The sequence below is a fragment of the Apteryx mantelli genome, chromosome 2, assembly GCF_036417845.1.
Source record: "Apteryx mantelli isolate bAptMan1 chromosome 2, bAptMan1.hap1, whole genome shotgun sequence".
In the NCBI taxonomy this organism is placed as follows: Eukaryota; Metazoa; Chordata; class Aves; order Apterygiformes; family Apterygidae; genus Apteryx; species Apteryx mantelli.
This window is the reverse complement of record NC_089979.1, coordinates 2,213,061-2,236,578: the sequence shown is the minus strand read 5'-3', so window position 1 is coordinate 2,236,578 and position 23,518 is coordinate 2,213,061. Positions and strand designations below refer to the sequence as shown.

The following is a 23,518-nucleotide window of genomic DNA, read 5'->3' as shown; positions in this document are numbered from 1 at the left end:
AGGGTTATAAACAATCACGCATTCAACTCAGCAATGTCTTGATGTTAGGCAAAAGGAAGCCACACACTGGGAACACGGCCAGGAGATCCCTACCAATTATGTTGCGTGAATATAATTTTGTTTGCTAGCAGGACAATCTTTCTAGTGGCTGGGAAAATGAAGCACCAGTCCCACCCATGTAGCCTGAGCCTACACAAAAGCTCCTCCACCAGGGCCTAAAACAAGCTCCTTCCATCTGTCATTTTCCTAGTGCAGCTCCACCCTGACAGCAATACTGGGAATGTATATAGAAAGAGGCCAGTGGAATTTTCCAACACAGTGACATGAACTATTATTATTGTTTTACCTGCAAAATAGTTTCACAGTCCCACAGACTAGTGTCCCAGGCTATAAGATAACAATATTCATCTCTATCCACATTCTCAGAGGTCAATAGATGCTCAAAGTTTGAAGATACTCTGAGAGTAGCAGCCTCCAGGAGACTGCAGTCTGACAGAAGTGTCTAAGTCAATGAAGTGTCCTGTCTAGATCTTGAGTGTAATTTCAAAGACATCTGGGATGAGCAGCTCTCCTTGAGACCTTCCTCTTCACATTCTTTCTAAACCCTGTTTCCTAGTGGCTGATAAATGGACTTTTTTTCTTGTACCCCTGGCCACTCAGCAACTTGTCTGATAGTGATGTTTTGTGAGGAGAATTGACTTTGTGCCTTCCAAGACTACAGACACTGGGGTGGGATGCATCTGACAAAATGCACGCATTTACCATGTAGAAGTCTCCAGGTGAGCTAGTCCTCCAGGTGCCTTTCAAAGCCAGTGAAGGGAAACAAGTAATCCGGGGTGCCATTCAATTGTTCATGAGGCAATTGTCTAAAGCAGATCAGATGAATTGTGCCTGTGTCTACCTGACTGTAAAAAACATTTATCGTGATTCATCTACTTTGTAGAAGGCTATAGTTAAGTCAGATAACTCCCACTCAGGATTCCGCGGCCTGCTTCAATCTGTTTTTGACTGTGCAAATTTCTGAAGGATATTCGCTTCCTCATTTTCTGTTAATTGGTCCTCCCACAACTTCTGGCCCTATGGCTATGTGGCTCTGGCCACATAGATCCCAATAATGAGGACTGGCTTCTTTGCTATGCTGTTCCCATTATTGTACTAAATATCCATGCCGATAGGCACAATAAGTTGTTTCCATTATTTAGCAAGGCTCACTATTTAGACTAACTTAGAGCAAGGCATCCAGGCCCCTGTCAGGTGACAGACATCGCTGCCAACACAGGAGATGCACAAGCAGTGGTGTGAGGACCAGGCTTCCTGGTGTCAGACTTGCCAGTCAAAGGCACTGATGCTGTTAATGTAGTTGCAACAAAGCCATGTGGGTTCAGTGCACAGCCACAAATTCAGTGACAGTCACTACTTTTGACAAAGGTAAGCAATGCCTTAAGTTAAATGGGAGAATTCAATTTCCTTTCTCCTGTTCTCTGTACACCCAACGCCCAGTAAATAAAGAGGAGGAGCTCTCTGCTAAGGTGAGGGAGGTATCAGGCCCTGCATCCTAGCTGGTCTTTGCATGTTGTCCACTCCTGAACTGCTGCAGAGGGTTGTGCAGCGAACAACAGTGCCATCAGCTGAGGGTGAGCCACGGCATCTGAGATTCCCAGCCAGCAGCAGCCCCAGTGAGCACACCCAGGACCCTTCACGCTTGGCTCTAAAGCATCCAGCTTTTAGACAGAAAAATCATATGCTCACCTGATCTTCTCACATGCCAGAGCATGCAGTTCTGGGTCACACAGCAAAGGCTTTCACACAGGGTTTGCACCAGCTGTCACCAGGATAGAAAGGAGAATCACAGCCTCATTGGTGAAAGAGAATCCAAGAGGTACTTATCTGGAAAGACATCCAGGCTATGTCTATGCCATGCCCATATGCCTAAGGTCCCTTATCCCCCAAACGGAATGGCCTCAGTCATGCTGGGAAACATCCTTGGCCCATGTGGCGCTTCAAAGTGTGCCTGGACGCTGCCTGGGGTGCAGCCAGTGGGTTCAGGCTGTAACAGTGCCAGGGAGGGTGCTAACCACTACATCCCCTAGGCAATGCTAAGCTCCATGATCTGTTTATCATGGTAGGACAGATATAGCCAAAAGGACCCTTATAATGCCTGACTTCTAGATATCCATCCCTCTGGGGTAGAATTCAAAACCACATGTTGGGCACTTACGTCGCCTCTACAAATGCCTGGGAGACTTATGTCCCTCCTAGCGCTGATGAAACACAGTTGGCAAAGTGATGCCTGAAGAGATTGCTCTCATCCCTGCAGCTAGAAGCAAAGAAAGTGCTGAGAATAGGGGTGAGGGATAAACTTCACTCCTCAGACACCTTCTGCAGGAGCACAAAGATGCACCTGCAGGCACATGAAGTCCATATCCTTGGACTGTACTTTTTGCTCTCAGCACCAGACCTCACTTCCCTTCCTAAAAACACAGCAGGGGTGAAGGAGTTCCTCCCATTTGCATACATGCACCTGTTTTTTAGTCTAGTGGCTAGCGTGCATAAGCCAACATGTGGGAGATGTGAGTACAATTTCCTTCTCTGCCTGAAAAGGTTTGATTTCCTGTTCATGCCTTCATTCAGGGTATGCAAACCACCAAAATGAAGAATGTGCTTGGGCAGAAGCGGATAAGAGCTCTGGATCAGAGCCAGGAGTATGACATTCTCTTAATGCTTTGATACTCCCCCAAGTGGAGAAACCTGTGTTTTATATCAAAAAAACACTGGAAGAAAGACCGAAAGAGCACCTAGGAGAATTGTGTTCACCAAGTCATGCTCACACTTTCGCCATCTCTCCGGCCCAATGAAGCCTGCATTCCTTTCTGCCCATTGGCACGGTTTCATCAGGAGGGTGGGGAGCAGCTCCACCCAAACAAGCCTGTAGTCTTGTTATTAGCGCACGCCCTTGGGAGGCAGAAGCTTCAGCTGGCTGAACATATCATTGAGCATCACTGCAGCCATGGTCACGGAAAGTGTGGTTTCCCGCTGCTGAGTCACCCACGAGGACAGTAGAGCCCACAGTCATCCTAATGGGGCCCAACAAAAATATACCATCCCTGCATCACAAGAGCTAAACAAATAGCTGGCTCAGTCTACTAATCAGTAGTGTCTCTAGTTTGCCATATCTCGGCCATCACTACGATATCTGGGAACCTGATGGCAGACTCCAGATACAGCTCCCAAGAAAGACATTGACGCCAGGTAGATTGCCACCCAAAACTGAGTTCTTGCTACAGTGCCATAGCCACAGGGGCTAAAAGACAGTTGTTTGATGTACATCTCAGGCCAGAAGGATCTGTTCTGCTTGCATCTGGAACTGGTGTGGCTCTTGCTGCAAGACAGTGTCAAGCTCTTGGGTGGGCAATGCAGGAGTGAAGTTAGTAAATCAGAGGTGGTTTAGAGAAGAACCGCAGGAAGGATTAAGGCACTAGAAGAGAGGTCTTCCGGGGAAGGAGTCCAAGAGCCCACCAAGTGATACCACCATCAAAGGGGTATCCCGGTTGAAATGCTCCTCCATGGGGAAGAGGGAAATTGCAATGGTGGGTTACTAAGTCTAGCAGAGGTGTGACAAGAGCCACTGGCTGAGGAAACTGTGCTTCACACTAGAAATACAGGGCTTATTTTGCACACCACTGATAACTGACCACTGGAACAGCTTATCAAAGCTTGTAGTAGGCTATCATGGGACATGTCTAAAAAACTGAGTTTCTTTTTCATCCGAACAAGAATTAGCTGTAAAGAAGGTCAGATCAGATAGTTATAAAAAGCACGGTCTTCTTGCCTTATGAACACTGAGCTAATGTCATCTGCCTTTCCTCACATATGTGATAAGCAGAGAGCAATTATATCTACCTCAATTACCTTATAAATAAGGTCAGTCCCACAGCAAGAAACTTGTAGTGATATTGGATTGATACCACTGAAAAATCAGACAAGCTTTTGGGCACACAAACCCTTTTCTCTGCATACCATGTCTCATTCATATCCTCAGATCTTCAGACCTGCAATGAAGTTTCAACTGGAATCCCTTATGGCTCCTGTCAGATAGATAGCATTCAAAAATTTGCCCAGGGTTTATTCCACTCCTGACAAAGACGGTTGGGAATCTAGGTCCTCCTGAGTCCTACGAGCTGTCTAAGGCTGTCCTACTGCCTGTTTGTCTCACGTATTTATCAAGCTCCATTTTAAAGCAGGTGGTATTTGTAACTTGCCTTTGCTTTTAGAAGGGACCCAAGTTTTCTGAGCATTAAAAGCCTCGTTCTGATTGTCTAACTCAATAACTCATGCTAGTCTGAACTCACATCTAGTCCAATGTGATCTTTTAACTTAAGTAGTTTTTCCTTCTGTAGTTCTGTTTTTGCTGCTTGCAGCATATTTATGGGTAACAAAACATTCATCCTCTCAACCTCTGTTCTGCCAAGCTAAATGGGGCCAGTATCCTCTTGTGTGGTCTTTTGTGGTTGATCTCATTCCCCCAGTCTTCCCATTAGTTCCCACCTGCATTTCTTTCACCAGGACCCCATTTTTCTCTAACAAGACAATAAAATTCCAGGTGAAAAGTCAGCAGAGCCTCGTATGACAGCATTAGCACTTCCCTAATTGTCCTGCTAACATCCTTCCTTACAGCCTAATGCACAGCTTGATAACCTGTGTTCATTTGGTTTTCAGGGCTCCATCTCACCAGAGGTCACAGTTACCTTTAGATCAACTAATAACTGTAGGTCTTCCCTTTCCTCGGCATTTTTACTGGCACACTCCCAACTTCTCTGTCCCTGCAGTTTTGCATTCCCACCTACTCAGCCAGTCTGCAAGGGTTTTAACAGCTCCAGCTCTGGTGGCTTCTCGGCTCTCTCCTTTACAGCCAAATCCCAAACCCTTTGAAGCCATTAGGCAGAGTGTAGTGGCTTCATTCTGGCCAGAAACAAACAATCCTACATGTCCCATGTTCAGACACCACAGCAATGTAAAACCTCCACCAAGCTGGACAGACTCATTTAGTTCAGTATTTATGTCACTATTCCTTCTACCACGCTGAGTTATTCCACCGCTTTCTTGCACAGGCAGATAATGCTGACGTGCTATGTGGACATCTTCTCTTCCTCAGCTACACATAGTCTGTCAAGTAGACTTTCAGTGGTGTGAATGCTGGTTTGTCAACTCTGCTGTGCTTGCCTATTAAGACATAACTACCTTGAATGCTTGGAGTGCTGGCTCTTCTCCAATTTCATGAGTGTTATTTAAGATATTGCTCAAATGTGGCTTGAAGTCCTCAGTTACAAGAAAGGATCTGGATGTAACCAGGTCTGGTGGCTTTCAGCGAGCAGAGCCTTTTCTAAACAATTAGGAAGGTATGTTTGTGCTGATTTTCTTTATGCTTCTGGTGTCTGGTGGCCCAGCAAAATAAATTAAAGATAAATGATGGTTTTCACTCTCAGAGCTGGTTTCCTTCTCCCTCTGGAGCCCCACTAGGAAAGAAAGCGAGCACACGGGTGCATGTGTTCACCTCCCTTTCCCACAGCACTGTATCAGTCCCAGCACCCCAGCCTGATCAGCTTTGTGTCCTCCGTGACTGTGGAAATTTTCATTAGCAATGCTTCTTGAGTTACTGCGAGTTCTTGAGAAAGCAGCACTCTCCCAAAATGTCCCCCTCTCAAACTAGGAAAAGGGATAGACTCATGACAGCGCTTGTAAAAGCCACATGCACAGCTGTAATGGGCCTGTGACAAACAAACCCACAGTTATAAAACCAGCTTGTACACTAATGTTGTCCCCATCCCTCAAGTCTCTGAGTGCTTCACAGTGATTCACAAACTTTTTTGTGTGTGTGTGTGACTTATTTGGTTGTTTTATAGGAAATTACCTAATGCTGGAGCTTTCCATTCTGTATCGGAACAAGAACAGCAACAACACCAAATTACCTTTTCCTGTGAATACAAGATGTCATTGACTTAGTCAAAATGGAGCAGCCAAGCATTTTCCATAATTCCAAACTTTTTAAGACGTTTCTACAAATATTGTGTAAGGTATGAAAAAATGTAGGTGTGAAAGGGTTGCCTCGCAACACATAAAGGGAAACTTTTCACAAGGAACCCCCCAAGATCCAGAAACTGGCCTTGCTTCTGCTCGAGTCCCCTACGCTGCACCCTTGAAGCAAGCCCATTACACATTCGCACCCTGGCTGCTGGATAATCTGTATTATCACACTCCCTTAATTTAGGGCTGAAGGGGGGATGAACCCCTCGCTGCCCACTTATCTGAGACTCCTAAGTCTCAGATAAGTTAGATGTCCAACTGCTAGCCGGCACAGAGAGGTGGAGGGTCCAGGAAATGCTTCTTATTATCATGGGCTTATGATGAAAAGCCATCCTGGTGTGCAGCAATGTGAAGTTTTCTTAAATTTATTAAGGCAAATGGGCCCCAGTCTAGTTATAACTGCACTGGAAATGGGAATATAGACATGCTTTGCACAGATTCAACTGCAACCAGCTTTCCACCTGCCAACCCAGGCAGCAGTGGATGTAAAGGCATGGCACAGGCTTTGGTGGGGCTGAGACAATGCAGGTGGAAGCCCAGCCTGCTGCCACTTGCATTTTGCCTGGTGTTGCCCAACACAACACACACATGATGTAATCCAGTTTTTGGCTCGCAAAGCCAGACTTGAAGAAACAAACATACCTTGTCACATTCCCCATCCAAGAACCGGCACAGGGCCACCCCTTGCATTGCAAGACATTGTTTTGCCCTTTGCGTGAAAGCAGCCCCAGGACATAAACCTGAAGAGGAGAGATGAGGTATGGCAGGAGACTGCTTGTCGAAGTGACATCATCTCCTCCACAGACAGGGAACTTGTTTCACTACAATTCCCAATCCAGCCTGGAGATGGGCTCTCCCCTGATCAACCCAAGGGAATCCGCCCACAGGATCAAAAGAAGGTGGAGGGTGAAGGACATATAAAGCTACCCAGGCACAGCTCTTCTTTATTGTCCGGGGTGCACGGTTCTGCTCTCAACATGAAGACTCTTCTGGTTGGTTTGCTGCTTGGCCTGACATATGTGGAGTTGGGTAAGACCACTGCAGGGATCCCCGGGAAATCCCTGGGAGGTGAGGGGAAAGACTTCAAAGTAGAAATACCTGGTATTCCCAAGGTAGGCAAAATGGTGCTTTTATGTATTTAGGAAGACCAATGGAGCAGAAAGTCCTGAGGGGTGGGTGAGTGGGGAAAGGGGATACATATTCCTGGTGGGAAGAGCTGTGACGCCTAGCGGAGAGTGGTGCACAGTGTAGCAGCTGTTCAGCCCTACGGGTGTTCACCTGTCACCCTGTCCTTGCTCACACGCCACCCCAGCACTGGCTGGGACAGAGGGGACCGACACACTGCTTCATAAGGCAAAGGTGTGAATGACAGCCACATGGCGCAAGGCAGCACAAGTCCGGACAAAGATCTGAGCCAACAGGCTCTACCTAGGTTGACAACATGTCCCTTCAGGGCTGGGATGGAATATGTTCATTCTGAGCTTTTGCCATCCCTCCAATGTTTCCCATGGTTGGCTGCAGAAAGTGCTAAAAAGCAGAGGACAAAACTTAGGGACAGATATAGATGAGGGTATGGGAAAAAATTCCAGGGACTTTTGGAAAATTCATTAAACCACCAGCTCTGTGGTTTACACTATTGGTTAGGACATAGAAAGAGATGGGGAATTTTCCTTGGTTCTGCCTGGGTTTGGTCCTTACAGGATCAGGGTCTTAGGCAAGCTGGTGGTGGGATCCCGTCATTGTTGTGTTCTTACTGTGTCTATTTGGGACCAGCTGCAAATGCTTCCTTGGCCTGGAAGAGTCATCCTTGAGGTGACACCAACCCAGTGGTTTCTAACCTGCAGTTCATGGATTCAGTTCCAGAAATCTGCACACTGCTTTAAGGGGTTTCTGAAAAATCTTGAAGAAAAGGCAGCCTGGGCAGGGGTGTTACACCTCCATCCAGAGTCCTGTCTACCTGGAGTTCAGAGGGTTGCAAATGGAAGAAGGCTAAAAGGAGAATACCTTGCAAATCCTTATGTGCACAAGTGCCTTGGGTCTTGTCTTCTTAAGGCTGCATTGTTTTTTTATTTGCCTACCCTCATTTCTCCTTCCACCCATCTCTGAAGCAAATCCAACTGCTCGCTGACCATTTCCTTACAGACTCCGGGATGAAAGAGGACAGCTGCAGTTACTTCCATACAGCTACTACAATCTGTACCACTTCAGTGCCTGGGGTTTTTTTCTTTCAGACACTTCATAGTTGTCTTATTATGTCTGTTTCTTTGCCTACCTCTGGGTCTAACCCTGTCCTGGATTTAATGGGTTTGCTGAGGACCTGACAGAACAGATTTCCACCCACAGGTCTCAGACTGCTTTGCAGAAACAGATAGGCATCAGCACCCTCTGTTTTATAGTTAAGATTGAGGCAGAGATAAGGGAAACAGCTTTTCTGGGATGATGCAGCAGGAGGCAGCTAGGCAAGGAACAGCTCTTATAGCTCATAAATATGTCTGGGGCTCAAAGAATACCATTCATCTTCCAGAGTTTTTAAATCAAGGGGTAAAAAGTGCTGTCAGACAGTGGTGGACTGCAGTTATTGGCCTCATGTCAGGACACAGCACTGTCCTCTGTGTTCAGTTCTTCTCTTCTTCTACAGTCCTTACCATTTCAGACTTTCCTCTTTCACTGCACCCTTCCCAAGAAAACAGAGTGCCCCACCTAGAGTTAGTGAAATATAAGGGGGATCTGATGGCTGTCTTGCTTAAAACTGCTCTTAACTGGAAGTGACTCCACTGGAGTTCACGGCGCTGCCCCGCTCTCCTGCAAAAATGGTGAGGTTAGAAATGAGCTCAGCTCAAAGGTTACAGACCAGTTTCTCAAATGCCTTAAACAATCAGCACTGCATTCATACACAAGCTGGTCCTACACATTCAAAAAATAATCCTTATGTTTCCCAGACTGATAGCTCTGTGATTTTTCTCCCTGTGTGTGCTACATATTAAAATGTAAAGCCATCTCCTGTGGGTCAGTTGGAAGTGATCTATTGAGATACTCAACTCAAACTGGGACAGCTCCACTGATCCTGTTTACAAAGGATACGGCTGCAACCAGCCTGGCTCCTCACTACTTCTCAAATTAAAAAGCTCTTCCTACCTCAGCAAAGAGGATGGAAAATGCTCTTGCATCATTGTGGATTCCCTTGTACAGCTTAAGGCTGAATTTTCCAAAGAAAGTGCTAAGAGAAATAGATGCCCTGGAAATGAATTCCAGAGTCAGACGTTCCAACAGCTGCCTTCAAAAATATTTGTCCTTATCGCAAAGTCCCAGAGGTTTCTCTGATGCCACAGAATTAGTAACAAGAAAGCATCGTCTTTCTGCGGTTTTACCAATAGATGGCAGTGGACACATTTGGGTTGCTCTTCAGCTGCTGCATTGTGGGGAGGTGGTGGAAGAGGCATGGGGTAGAAAACATCATACCGGGCTGGTTTCAGTCCTCGAGTCACACCAGCACAGTTCAAATCAATACGCACGCTCCATATCCCCCAACTGTGGATGGACAGGTCTCACGCTGACACATTTGAACATCTTTTACAGAGGACACAGAAAACACAGGAGTTTACTAATTCTGGTCAGGTTGGTTCCCTAAATCAAAAATTGAATTCAGCTTAGAAAACTGTATCGGTTTGGTCTTTGAGTCTGCAGAACAGCAAACAGCTGCAGCTATAACGCACCTGAACAATCTCAGACTGATCACTGAACTGCTGATGGGACAGGTAATCTCAGCGGCTGGGATCCTCCAAAGATCCTACTAAACCTGCTCAAGCAACAGATCCCTCTATATCTCCACACTTTTTAGGCTGCTAAACCCTAAGGTAGTGGGCACACCAAGCCCTGTGCAACATCAGCTCCATCCTTTGAGTGTTGGGGTTTGCCTCTTTCCCTCCGAGGTTTCAAAGCTTTGCTGCTGTCTCCAGCTGTGCTTAGTTTCCAGGGTCACTGCATCTCTGTCGGAGGGATGGCGCACTGTCCAGCACATATTCCCCACCACAGAGCAGAAAAGCTGCAGACTTGCTGTCCGTCTTTGCTGCGATGACCAACTCAGGCCCATTTTTCTGTTCCCCTCTGCAGCCCAGTCCTTACGATGCTACACGTGCAAAGAACCCACAGACATTTCTCTGTGCAAAAGAGTCACCCTGTGCCCACTGAAAGCTACTGCATGCACAACAACACTGCTCTCCGTAGACTCAGGTAAGTCTCATTGCTTGTTGGGAAGAGTCATGGCAAGGGATGCAACCTTCATGCACCAAATTATCCCATGAACTTTTCCCATGCTGCCCTCTCCCCTTCCCAGTACCCATCATGGATTACCCTTTAACTTCCCTATAGGAATTCAGGTGGAGTTGTCCAAAATTAGGGTGAGAAGAGGAGGAATCCATTAGACTCACAGCCTAATAGCGAAGCGTGCAGGATCCCACTTAGTCTCTTTTGCCCTTCCTATCCCTACACCGTTCCTAGGGAACCTGAACCTACAGATACATGCAAGCATACCACAGAAACCCAGGGACTCTCTCCTTGTTTGTGTGCACAGATGCTTTCACCTAGCACTGCCTGTGTAACACGGGAGAAAAACAACGTGACCATGCCAGCGTTATGCCAGCGCGTTTCGTGCAGCCTGGGCTGGAACCTCGTACACGGAGCCAGTGCAGGAGCAGCTCACCTTAACAAAATATGCAGGGACTTGTGTCTCTTGTCTGCACTAGAAAAAATTTGGAAGAATCAGGAGGGTGAGAGGGAGGGATCCAGGGGACCTGTACCTACAAAGAGCAGTCTGGATTACAGGCCCCAATGGATTACAGATGCTCAGCTCCTTATATAATTGCCTTTATTTACCTTTAAACACTTTTTATTAAGTCCCCCTTCACTGCACCAGCACAAAGCCCATGTTGCTTGATGCCAGGTATCTAAACTTTCCTTCACTGTTTCTTTCTCTCTCTTCTCCCTCTCCCTTTTCTTCCTTCTGTCCATTTTAGGCTACCCCTTTTTCGGCAACATCACCGTGATCAAATCCTGCTCGGAGAATTGCATTGCCTCTAACGGGATAGGAGCGAACCGTCCCACGTTGTGCTGCTACAGTGACCTCTGCAATGACGACAGCTCCAACGGCAGCCCGGGTCTGAGAACCAGCTTTGCAGCACTGGGCATCACAGCCGTGGTCCTCATCATGTTCTTCAAGCCTACTTTGTAACGCTTTGGGCTCCCAGGCCCCAAATGAAGCATCTCCTCTCCTCTCTCTGCCAAGCTGCCTCATGAACTTGTAGACGCCTTAAGAATGCCTTCTTCACTCAACTATGGCTTCACCCGTCTTTAAAGCTGTGAATTCAAATGGATAGCTAAGAATTGGGGCACTGAGCCCTGAAACCCTTGGATTTCCAGATTCCAGCTTCTAAGCAGATGTTCTTGACCTTGAGCTGCATCTGGTTACCAGGACCCATGTCCTCACCCCCTAGTTTTCCTTGCCAGGGCACAATAGTGGGTGAAGAGTAGCTGCTCTGGGTGGCAGGAGGGACTGGGCAGCACTGTCAAGGCTGGTGCTCTGGGACGTTCTCCAGCAAGGGCAGAGGCTGTATAGGCATCCTGGGCAGGGATGGTGATGTCTTTCCAGACGTCCCTCAGCTCCCACACAACCTGTGCACATGTGCCTTTACCATTTCCCCGTGTACCACCCCGAAAACCTGCGACTGTCCATCAGAAGCTTGGCTTATTTTCTTTCCTCTTCCAGTGCTGTTTCCTGAGTCAATGCAGGGGAAGGGTGTTATTCCCCTCTTGAGACCTGCTCAGCAAAGTGCTGTTTGCAATTGCAGAAACCTGAAGTTTAATTCTGCTCAGAATAAGCTAAGGAATGAGTTCAGAAAGGCTCAGCCTTGTCACACTGAGATGGGTGTATTTCTGGAAAGCTCCGAAGATGCCCAGGATTAACAGGGCAGGGCAGATTAGACCTGCGAAAGCAGATTCCGGAGTCTGGCTAGCCCAAAACTTTATCACCCTTTGCTTGAGTTCAGGTTACAGCCTGAGCCCCTGGCTTTCCATTTCCAGATGTTTCATAGCCAGTTTCAAGCAACTTCTTCCGTTACTCTGCCCTCCCCCATCCCTTAACAGCAGAGGCCAGAGAAAAGGAAAACTAATGCCTATCGCAGACCCGCGGCTCTGGGAAAGGCGAATGGCTCCACTCAGGCCGGTGCAACAGTGCTGCTGGGCCCCAGCGGAGGATTTGCTCCGTTCTGTCTTGGAGCAGCTGTAAGATTGATTTTCTCCCCTGTCCGCTGTAAAAGTAGAAGGAGTGAAACCGGATCCAAACGAGCCAGGCATTCCTGGCTCTCTGCACTCTCTAAGGAGGATTTGAACTTTGCTTTGTTCTTATTGCCAGGGCACATTCAGGGAAGCAGCGGGCAACCTGCGAGATCCAGGGCGTAGGGCAGGACAGGTGTCATCCTCATTAACCGTACGTTAGTGCCGTCCCTGCAACCTCTTCTGCGGCAAAATAAGAATAAGAATAAGAAATAATAAGGAATAAGAAAGGGTTTCTTCTTCTTGCTTTCGCAGAGGTAATTGTTTCTCAAGGTCTGTCTCGGTACCGTTTGCAAGAAAACCTTGGTGTGGTATCACGTTCCTTTGAGGAGGGCCCAGTGCAAGCTTGGGGAGCAGACAGACGTGAGGAACAAGTAGACCTTCATCCTGGAGGTGAAGTGCTCCACGCTTCAGTAAAACAGAGGCAGCTGCCCTGAGACATCCTGGGAAAGTTGGGATCTCCAGGGAAAAAATGCCATTGAGAGGATAAACTTTAGGAGTTACTGCAGTGCTGGTATCCCATGTTGCAGATGCAGGTGCTAAAGCTTCAGCCTCTGTTTTCTCATCCATTCCCTCCTTCCCCACTTGGAAAAGAGTGCCAGGCCCAAAGCAGGCCACTGTCCCTGTCATTCTTAGGTCAGATCCCCTTTCCCATTCCACGTTCAAGGTCTGGAGGAAGGAACTATCCCCATGGGCCTTTCCACTCCGGGTCAAGGGTCCTGTGCTGTGCTGAGATGGGCTGAACTTTCCTCCATCTATTGCACAGACGGTGATGAGGCAGGGTTGGATAGGAAGGGGTCATGTGGGGGCTTCTTCCTGGGTGAGAATCTGGTGAATAAAGTTGGATCCTCCAGTCCTCAGCCTGCAACGTCTTTCTTGTGTGCTCATCCTTCACCCAGGGAAGGTGCAGGGGGCAGCACAGGCTGCAAGAAGAGGATGTATCTGGTTGGTTTCCAGCCCACCGAGCTCCTGAATGTCTCCAGAAGAGGAGGAAAGTGGCAGAGAGGGGAAAAGCTGTGAAAGCTTCAGGAGGCAGGCAAGGGAGTTCAAAAATCATCCTTGCAAGAGCTAGAATAAAGGCAATCCCCACTGCAGGAGAAGGGGGAGAAGCAGGGCAAAATGGAAAGGACTGTCCAGTGACTGCCAAGGGGTGGTATGGGAGACTCATCTGGTGCACGCACAGTGAGAACTGGGGCACCTTTCTTGCAGCAGGCAAAGAGAAAGCAGCCGAACTCAGCATTGCAAGGCGAGCAGGCAGCTGGGAGCAGCCACTTGGTGTTTGCGCAGGCATCTGCTCTGCGCTGCAAAGATGCCACTGGTGGGGACCGCCACTCTGTTTGTGTTGCTTGGTGCCTGGTACTGGCTGTGAGCATCCAGCATCCCACGGTGCTGTAGGTGTCCTGTCACCTCTGACTCCCCTGTTAATGTGGAGCAATGAACATCTACTTTAGCCAATGCAGAGCAAAAGGCAGAGCCTATCCTCAAGCATTTGTAAAGTGTTCCTGGACTATGCAAGGTGAAAAGCCCTTAACATAGTGTGTTAGGGGTGCAAAACATACTTTTGCATTAATAGTCATTTGTATACACAGTATTATTCCTAAGCTGCAAACTGAACAGTCATCCCTGAGAGTCCTTGCAAAGTTTGATTCTCCTGGGTGCACCAGACTGCTCTGGATGCTGCTTCTGTTATTGCTTTTATTTATTCTTGCTGTTTGGTCCATAGCAGCCCCAGTGAGCACCACTGCCGCAGCAAACGCAGAACGCTGCCAGGTGATTCAAAAGCTTTGCAGACTTTTGCATGACAGGGTAGCATGGACATATATAAAGAGATGTTTAAATATAGACTGGATAGAGTAGACCAGAGAGATGTGTCTCCAAAGGGCCATAAAAAGCTTTGCAGTCTCTAGGCCCTGCAAGATTAGGCTCTGTAGCAGGCAGCAGCAAGTGCTGCTTGTTGCTGCATCGCAGGATTTTAGCTGCCCTTCTGGAGGCTTGTTCATCCCAGCAGTCACTCTGCAGGGCCAGAAGTTTTCCCTCTGGAGCTGAAGGCACTCCTCAGTGCCTAATGCTTTATCTGGCCTAGCAGTTGCCTTTTTACTCACCTTCCAGCCCTTCTGCAAATGTGGGGCAGCCCTGCAGGTGTGCGGCCCTGATCTACAAATCATAACCCTGATTTGCCCGGTGACTTGCAGCTAGTACAGCAATTTGCGCTGTTGCCCGCGTAAAGCTTTGTGACTTTTTTCTTTCCTCTGTGTGCATATCTACAGTGTAACACTCAGTGCAGGATCAGAGAAGAGCAAATCTAGGTCTTTGGCTCTGCTCCAGAGCACAGAGCATCACCTGTGTTCAGTTGCACATCTGAAGGCAGAGCCATCCTCTGCCTAGAACTGGAAGATCAAAGCCCAGCAGAGACTTTAGTTTTGGGGAGGGGTTTGAATACCGAGCTGGTGAGTGTTTAACCTGCAGCCTGTCATTCTGCATCGCCTTCCCCACCCCTTTCAGGAGAAGGCAGCTCTGTGAGCTGTAGCGTTTTGGGAGGATGAAGCCTGTCTTGCTAGCTGCTCCTTCGTGATGCCTTGGGCCAGGACAGCTAGAGGATTTGGGGTTTTATACATGGTGACATTGGGGCTGTTCAGAGTATGGGGCTATGTCAGGTGTGCAGCCTCGGTGGGAATCACCGCTGTGTTTTTTCCCTGCTTGAGTCCCACTTCTAGCCCACCACGAGGGTGATGGGTCTGCCTTGCATGACCTTTCCTTGTGGGCTTCCTGCGTCTTAAAGGAAAATAGAGTGGAGTGCATATTTCCAAAGATATCTCCTTCCTCTGGAAACACAATGCACGTCCAGCCTTGGCTTGGGCTGGATCAGGAAAACAGATGAGTCACCTGTTTCTGCAGGTCTTAGCGCCAAAACCACAGGGAGAGGACAGTGGTTCAGACCCAGACTGTGCAATATTAGCTAGAAAAGGCTGTTAATTCTGCCCATTGCTGGAAAAAGCTACAAGAGAAACCATTCCAATGTCTTGCGCGAGTTCAAATTTGGACCCAGTTCAATCCTCCTGGTTTGACTCAAGGTTCCCGCAGCGGCATCGCCAATGCTGTGAGGTTAGGGGAGTGGATGAAAGCTACACGTCAAAACAAACATTGTGACTAACGCTCACAGGATCTGAGTTTCCAGCAGGGATCACTGCCAGTAACTTTCCACCAGTAGCAGCTGGACACTGGTCACATCATGTGTAGACCTGACTGGTGGTGGTTGTTATCCTGGTGTGCCCTGATTACAGGCTGGCTCAAGCTGCAAGGTGGGAAACACCAGGAGCTGTGTTGCTGCTTGATTTCTTCTCATTTTGTGTATTTTGTCTTCTTTGCGAGGGAGGGAGGGGAAAAAAAGATACATACAGTCCTCATGGAAGGTGCATTGATCCAGGGGGGCATGAGAGAAAAAGAGAGGAGGCCAGGGCAGAAATTAATGCAAAACTCTAGCAAGAGAAGAAAAAAGAAGGTGATATCTCCTCAGTTCAGACATTTAGTGTGAAATGGAACTCTGATGTAATCAAATACAGAACGAACTTGTACTTCTTACTAAAAATGTCTATATAAAATATAAATACATATTATCATCTAGCTGCAAGGCTTATGGAGATATCTGCTGTAGTCTTATATTTACAGATAGGGATTTTAATGTTTAATATTTCACATTCAAAAGAAAGTCACTTCAACTGAGGTAGTTATTAATTATAGAAAGCACTTGGCAGGAATGAAGTGCAGCAGGAGTGATATCATTCTCAATATCACTCCAAAATTATTTCTCATCTAAAACCTATCATGTGCAATTTTTTTTTCCTTCTTAAAATAGATCTATTTTGCCATATTAGGCCTGGGAAGACTTGGAATGGCTGCTTCTGACACACAGACATGTCCTCTTTCAGATGTCTTCATCACTGTCCTGCAAGGCTCTCACATCCCTAATTCCCAGGGAGTGTAAAGCCAGAGTCTGTTCACTCAGTACAGTCCTATGTCTGAAAACGAGGCAAATCCCCTAAAAATGAGGTGAAGGAAAACTTTTGGGTGTCTGAAGCAGGTATGTTGAGGGGACTCAGAGGCAAATGGAGCACCATGGTTCAGATCTCAATTTAGCAAGATCATTTATGGGCACCCAAAGCATGTGAATGTTGATGTCCCTGGGGAGAGCTTCCCAGCTGCACGGCCACCCTTGTCCCCAAACTGGGACAAGGATACTCAGAGTATTGGGAAAGGATGAGACAGAAGGGCTGCATCTGCATTAAGGGGCTTCCTGATGTGCCTTCACCCCCCCCTCCCTGGGACTCTGCCCTGAAGTTTGGGATGAGGTTTTAAAAAATACAAGGTGTATAGAATAATCTGTCTATGCCCTGAGCAGTCCATCCTGCTTCCCTGTACCCTTCCAGGGGGACCTCCGAGATGATGTACAGCTCTATATCCACCACCATGACATCAGGAACAAGAAGCTCAGAGCAGAGGGTGGCCTTGAAGAGAGACCTACAGGCCCATGAGCTGGAGATCTGGACACTATTACACAAGCGGCCTGGTCCTGTGACCCACTTTTAGCGTGCGCTGAGCTTGAAGCTTGTGAATACTCTTAGTAAACTTGGGGAGGGACATCGTGCCTGGTGGTGGTGGGGGATCTGATTTTGCACTAGTCCTTCTCAAGTGTATTGCTGAAATCCTAGAAGATCCATAACCTTACAGGTAATTGAAGGTACCAGTATTTGAAACCCCAGAGTCAGAGTCCCAGAACCTAACCCAGACACCTGAACACTTCAGGGTCCCCTTGGTCATTTAAAGCGTGAATGTGGTTCATCTTTTCAGGTGCTTCCTCCCCATTGCGAGGGTTAGACATTTGTGCTGTGAGCGCTGTGTGATTTTTAAGAGGTAACAGCTGTTGTTCATGTGACTCCACGAACTGGGGCTTTAAGTAAAGCCCCAGGTGCCTCAAGACTGGCAGTCCCACCAGAGGTAGCACACCAGCGCTGAGGCAATGCCCAGCCCTTGTTTCAATGCACAAAGCCTCGCCCTCGACTCACTGGTGCGTGAAGCAAGAGTTCTCACTCCTGCCTCGTTACCGGCTGTGGTGGGGATTGGCGGGTTGGACTGCGGATGCATGTGCATCCCTCTGTCTCCTTGCAAAAGAAACTACTTTTGCCTGCTAATCTGAGAGTGGGAGACAAAAAGCTGCAGGAAGAGGAGGGGGACTGATGTCCACGTGCTCTTGTTGGTGTATCTGCTCCTGCTTTACCGTTGGACTTGCCATGAACGTGTTTGTAGCAAGGCCAGGAGCTGGGTGAGGAGCGCCCTGACGGTCCAAAGAGGATTTGCTCCCTCTTCGTGCCCTGCTGCTGTGCACGCAGGTTTGATGCTCAGCTGATTCCCCAGAGGAGACACAAACGCAGGCTGTGGCACAGCACTTTTCCACTTGCCAGCGTGAAATCGCGGAGGCGGATGGCGCTTTGCCAGCCGAAACTCTCCCCGGGGCAGGGGCAGGATTTCGGAGGGCTCAGATCTGATTTGAGGCAGCGATGGGTAAATGATGGGACATGCTTGCAGAAGGACATGCCACCACTCACGCTGAGGCGAACCGGCCCTAGCAGGCAGCGGGAACGGGGTTCCCGGTGGCACTAGGACACGTTCGCCTCACCGGGTGCTTCTGTGAGCGGCAGAACAGCAAAGCCTCGTTTAATACCATAGTGCTTTGATGTAGCTCTTTTTTGTGGATCCTCTGAAGTCTTAAAGAGGGCTGAGCTCAGTCTTCAGTCCCAGCGAAGGCTCCGGCAGAGTCTCTTCCATCTGAATATCTGTGTTGCTGAAACCTACAGGGTCTTTGCAACTCTGAGCAACAAATTCAAACTAGCAGCTATATGTTGTTGCCTCTGCATGCACAAATCCATTATCAAATAAACCTTGTCCTTATAAAGCCAGCCTAAAAACAAGCCAGAATTTGTTTTTATCTTTCCTGGCTGTTGTGCAGGGTATTTGCCCTGGAGAGAGAGGACACAGGGGAAAAGGTGTTTCTTCAGTGTAAAGACACCTGTCTCTTTTTGGGGATGACATCCAAATCTGAACAGGAAGCAAACACACAGGAGATAGTAACAGACTGTGATGCACTTACAGCAGAGGAGGAAAGCTGTCCTGGTGAGGAGAGGAAAGTTAATACCAAGAGATCTGACTTCAACCCAGGTAAAAGAAGTGATTTTAAACAAAACTGCTATAAGCCACCAGCCGTGGCCAGCTTGAGGAAGGGGTCTAGTCTATCTTTATCTCCTCTGTGGGACACACCGTGTTACCTTTCAGAGCATTTAACCTTTGGAACAAGCAACTAGGAAACTGTCCATCTGCTGATGTTTTCACATCAAGACAGGGTTTTGTGCAAGCTGCCTTTTGGCGTGCCACCTCTGCACAAAGATCTCACGGGCCAGTGAGGCTAAATAAGTCATCCTGTACTAGTCTTCTCTTGGAAGATCAACTCTCTAATCACAATCATTTTCATAAATTGTGTCTGTGCCAGTTTCAAACCAAGTTTTTGCTGGGCAGCCCAAACGATGTGAAAGATCACGTGAGCTAGAAGAGATTCACAAAGCAGATCCTTAGAGGGTCTCTTGTTCCACCTTTCTCACGGGGCAAGGCTGGGATGGCTAAAGGAGCTGAGAGGTGTTTTAGGTAGGCAATTGCTGGATTACAATGTTACCCCTTTAGGAAGGCAGTTCATGAGTCATTATCTGATGGAGATATACAGCTGAAGGTCTCGCTGGAGTCCTTTTGTTGTGTCAGTTCTCCTGAGTGAGGCAGGCAAAGAAAGTATTTTTTTATCAAATGGAAAATGGTGATGTGCAGACATTTCTGTTATCTATTCAGAGCACACATGTACATGCAGTACCATCCCTTCATCACCTCAGCACATGGCTGAGTTTTGGCATTCAGGATTTCTCATGAAAATCCTCTAAAACTCCTTGGGAAAAGGTTGGCAGACATGGAACCTTTTTCGCAGGTAATAAAATATAATTGCTGACTGACTGCTGTTTCAGCAAGCCATGAGGTCTGAGCTGTGCCCACAGATGTTGCTCAGGGGATCCCAAGGCTGCCAGGAGACAACACTGATCTTGGGAACTACCTGTTAGCATCAAAACACTTGGAAATACCCCCCTCTGCAAAGCCTGCAGTGGAGGCTATCCCACCACAGTTGCTATCTCAACTTGCAAAGAAGAGGCTGAAACTGGCTCCTGAGATCTGCTGGGGAGTCCTGAGACCACATCAGGCCCACCCTCTGCAGCCCATCCTGATCCTACAGCTGAAAGCAGCTGGCTGCAGTGAGTGCTGCTGAGAGAAAAGACCAGGGAGCAGTGGAGCTGATCCTCACACAGCCCATGCATAGGGTAGGTCGGGCTTCACACGTGGCACCCAAAGCCAACCAGCAGTCAGTCACCCAGCAAGGAGCCCATCCCAACTGGGTGCAAACTGGGAGAACCTGTGGGAGCACAGTGGGAAGACATGGAGGACCTCTCCAAGCAGCCACCTAGCTGAGGAGTCACTGAGACCAGAGCAAGGGAGGTGGGATCCATCCGGGGAAGGCACAGTCTTCCTTCCAGCCTCTGATCCTTGGCAGTGCTGCTGCTGTGGAGCAGTGCCTGGGTCAAGAGCTGTGTGGGGGTGTTGTGGTGGACTTTGGAATGGCCAGGATGGCTGGAGCACGTGAATGTGGGACTGTACACGTGGGTGGATGGATGCACCTGTGTTATTGTTTCTCCCTCATTGCTCAATAATCTGGCTTGTTTTCTTTGGCATGATCTGGACAGCCCTTGAGGCCATGGGAGAGTTAATAGGTTTTATGGTATCCTGTAATTAGGCAAAGCTTGAAATGACATGTGACAACATGATTGTTTTACTAAAGGGGAGTAGGTGCATCTAAGACTAATGAGGGATTTAGAAGATGCTTCGTTTATACTCAGGCACCAACTAGCTGTCAGTGTTACCTACACATCCCCAGAAGTCTGCAGTTGCCTGTCTCCAGGACACTTGGGTTTTTTGTTTTTGTTTTTTAATTATATTTTCAGGGAGAAAATGTGAACACGGGTTCCTTCCTCCCAGCCCCAACACTCAGGCAGAAAGAGCCCTGGGAAAGGTGTCTCCGTGTCCTGGGTGCACCTGCTCATGAGGGACTAAGTGTCCCACAGTGATTGATTGATGGTTGCAGGTTAATGCATGTGGTGCATTAACCCTTTCTCCAGCCCAGGTAGTTTCAGCACAGGGTGGGCTCACCTTTTTCCTTCTCAAAAGAAGGAGGAGTAGGGGAAATTGCTCCCATTCCTCACTTCATAGCACCACTTCTTTTAGTGAAATTCAATAGCTGCCCAAGGCCCAAAGGTGGGCTGAATCCTGCCATGAGGGGAGGCCTGGAAAGATGCAGCAGAATAAGCCACCACAGGGGTAAACAGCTTTTAAAGAAGCCAGGTCCAAGAGATATTTGCAGCTCTTGAAATTCGGCGGTGTTATTTCTATTTTTTTTTTAATTCCTCATGGGATTTTATTCCCCTCTATTTTCAGTGCTGAGATGTAGGTTGGGTTTCCATTATAAATAGCCACGTATTCTAATTGAGTCTGCTAACTAGGACAAGGATGTGTTGGGCAGCTAGACCTTGGTTTTAGGAGATGAAGACTGCAACATTTCCAGCCAAGCTTCAAACTTTCTGTAAGACCTTTACAGGGATTATTTCACCCTATGAAAGTAGCCTTTCTCTATCTCAGGAAAACATATTCCTTTGCATCTGGAAAGTGTCCTAAGCTCCCTGGATGTAAATCACAGTGGGAGCACAGTTAATGACTCATTACCAACCTAACAAATTGTAAAAACAGTGCTTTGAAGCTCTATAACATCTGCCTGTCTGAGGATCTCAGAGGCTGAACACCAAAGCTAGGTGATAAATATTCTCCCCATTTTGCAGCCAGAGAAGCTGTGCTTTAAATCCTTGTCCCTAGACAGGGTACTGAAGCCAAAGTCCGTTGCAAAAATAAAGAACAGAGACTTTGTGTGGTTTGAGAACAGTTTCAAATGACAAATTACTCCAAAGAAAATCTGAAAGCAAGTTACAAATACATCTCAAATAACAGAAACAGTTTTGTTTGCAAGAAGTATTGTCCACTAATCAGTAACGGTGAGATGACGATTCAGGACAGCTCCGAAGGGTGTTTAGCTCCCATCCCACCCCCGTGCCACTGTAGCCTGGGGGAAGTCTCTCAACCTCTATAATTTGATGTGGGCTTTGGATCAGGACTTTAACCTACGCGTTTCCCAGCTGTTCATTTGTGGAACGAGGAAATGCCACAGCTCATGCAGCTCTCTTGAGTCTGGGGAAGGAGAGGATGGATCTGCTTTCACACGTGGTCTGCTCCTGGGTGACATGGCAGCAGCCGATGAAGAGCTTAGTTGGATCTGTCCTCAAAGCTGACCTTGCTTTGTGCAGGGGTCTGAACCAGAGACATCGAGGGGGTTCCCTTCCAGCCACAGATGTTTTATAATTCTGCAGTCTGGATCCATCCTGGCGGGAAACTCCTTATTTTCTGCTTTACGCTCAAAACACTTCTCACTGTATACCAGTTGCTGTCATCTATAGCTGGATGTCTTTTTGAATGTCAGCAATAACTTACCTTTCTGCCTCTTTTGAGGGCTACAGCAGTGGCTGTGCTGTACTGTGCCCACATCTGGCTGTGCTCTATCCAAGTCCTTCACAGTTTGCCTGCAAAGGCGAAGGCAAAGTTGACATAGGAAGCAAGGATTTGTAAGTACATGACCATTCACTGGTGACGACATAACCTTACCCTTAAGGGCATGAGTCATCTTTGCCTATGCATTAAGTGAAAGATAATCTTCTTGTTACATAATCCCAGATATTCTTCTATGATTAAATTAAGTCAGCTAGATTTGTTTTAAAAATAAGTTTTATAAAGTACTTCCTGGATTTTACAGACATACACAACTCGCCTGTGCACACAGGCGTATCTGCTTGCAAACTGTGGAGCTCATTCTGGGTACAACCATCTAGTTTCTCCAGGAGGATAACTTCGTGCAACGCTGCTGAAGGTCTGTCTCTCCAGCTTGATCAGAAAGGTGCATGGGGAAACACAGTAAATAAGAAGAGCCGTGAATAATAAATAAACAGCAGATCAGACTAGATCCCCACTGCGTAACTCTGTGGACAACAGGGAATTCAGCCCAAGAGCGATGCTGTTCCAGAGGGGACAGCACTGGCATGGCTCGAACTGCAGACGGTGACCCATGATGCCAGCAGCAGAATGGTGCATGCTTATGCAGGGGCATAGTTTGTTATCCGGTAGGTAGCTAAGCTCTGAGTAGGGTGATGTGTTTCTCAAGAGTCAAATTAGATGCCTCCTCCTCTCCAGGGCAGCTTGTCTCAGACATCACCGAGTCCCAGAGGAAGGGCTCATGGGCTGGCAGCTGAAACATGGAGCTAAGGCCAAGCTGATCTGCTAAAATTCATAGCGGAGCTGAGCTAGAAAAAGAATGCGGATCACTTTGGGAGAGATTCACATCACCAGAAAATCAGACCACAGCTCATCACAGCCCAATGCAAGTGGCGGAGCCAGTCTCCCTCCACTGATGAAGGAAATATCCTATCTGATTTCCTCACAGCTTTCGGACAGGTCAAGTTATCCATCTCTCCCTAACATTCTCCATACCTTTGCTCCCTGTCTGCAAAAGGGAGCTGTTGTCCCTCCCAGCATTGCAAAACCTTTGCTAAGATATTTTACTTAGCTTTTTCTTTTTTTAAAATAAACAGCCCTTCTTTCACTTTTGCCAGTATTGAAAAGTGTTGGCAAAGCAGCCGCATGAAGTATTTATATAGTGTTCAGATATGAGATCTGTTGGGCTGTTCTTTGCTATTTCCAGAATCAAAAGTTCCTGGCTTTTACTGAGAAGACCTTCTAAACAAAAAAATATATATATTATTTTTCTCTGTTGGGAAAAGTTGGAAAACTTTCACTTTTCTATTCAAAAATGACAATCAAAGTCTGACTATATTGCTAGGAATTACTGTGGAAAATATTACCCAAAATATCAGCAGGG

The 23,518-nt window shown here is 47.4% G+C and overlaps 1 protein-coding gene across 1 annotated transcript; it reads left to right on the top strand.

The window, feature by feature from the left end:
* Window positions 1-7,058: 7,058 nt before the first annotated feature.
* LOC106486308 (secreted Ly-6/uPAR-related protein 1-like) lies at window positions 7,059-11,308 on the top strand. Its single transcript, XM_013944871.2, has 3 exons — window positions 7,059-7,110; window positions 10,192-10,311; window positions 11,094-11,308. Exons 1-3 carry the CDS (start codon window positions 7,059-7,061, stop codon window positions 11,306-11,308), a joined length of 387 nt encoding a protein of 128 aa, XP_013800325.2.
* Window positions 11,309-23,518: the final 12,210 nt, after the last annotated feature.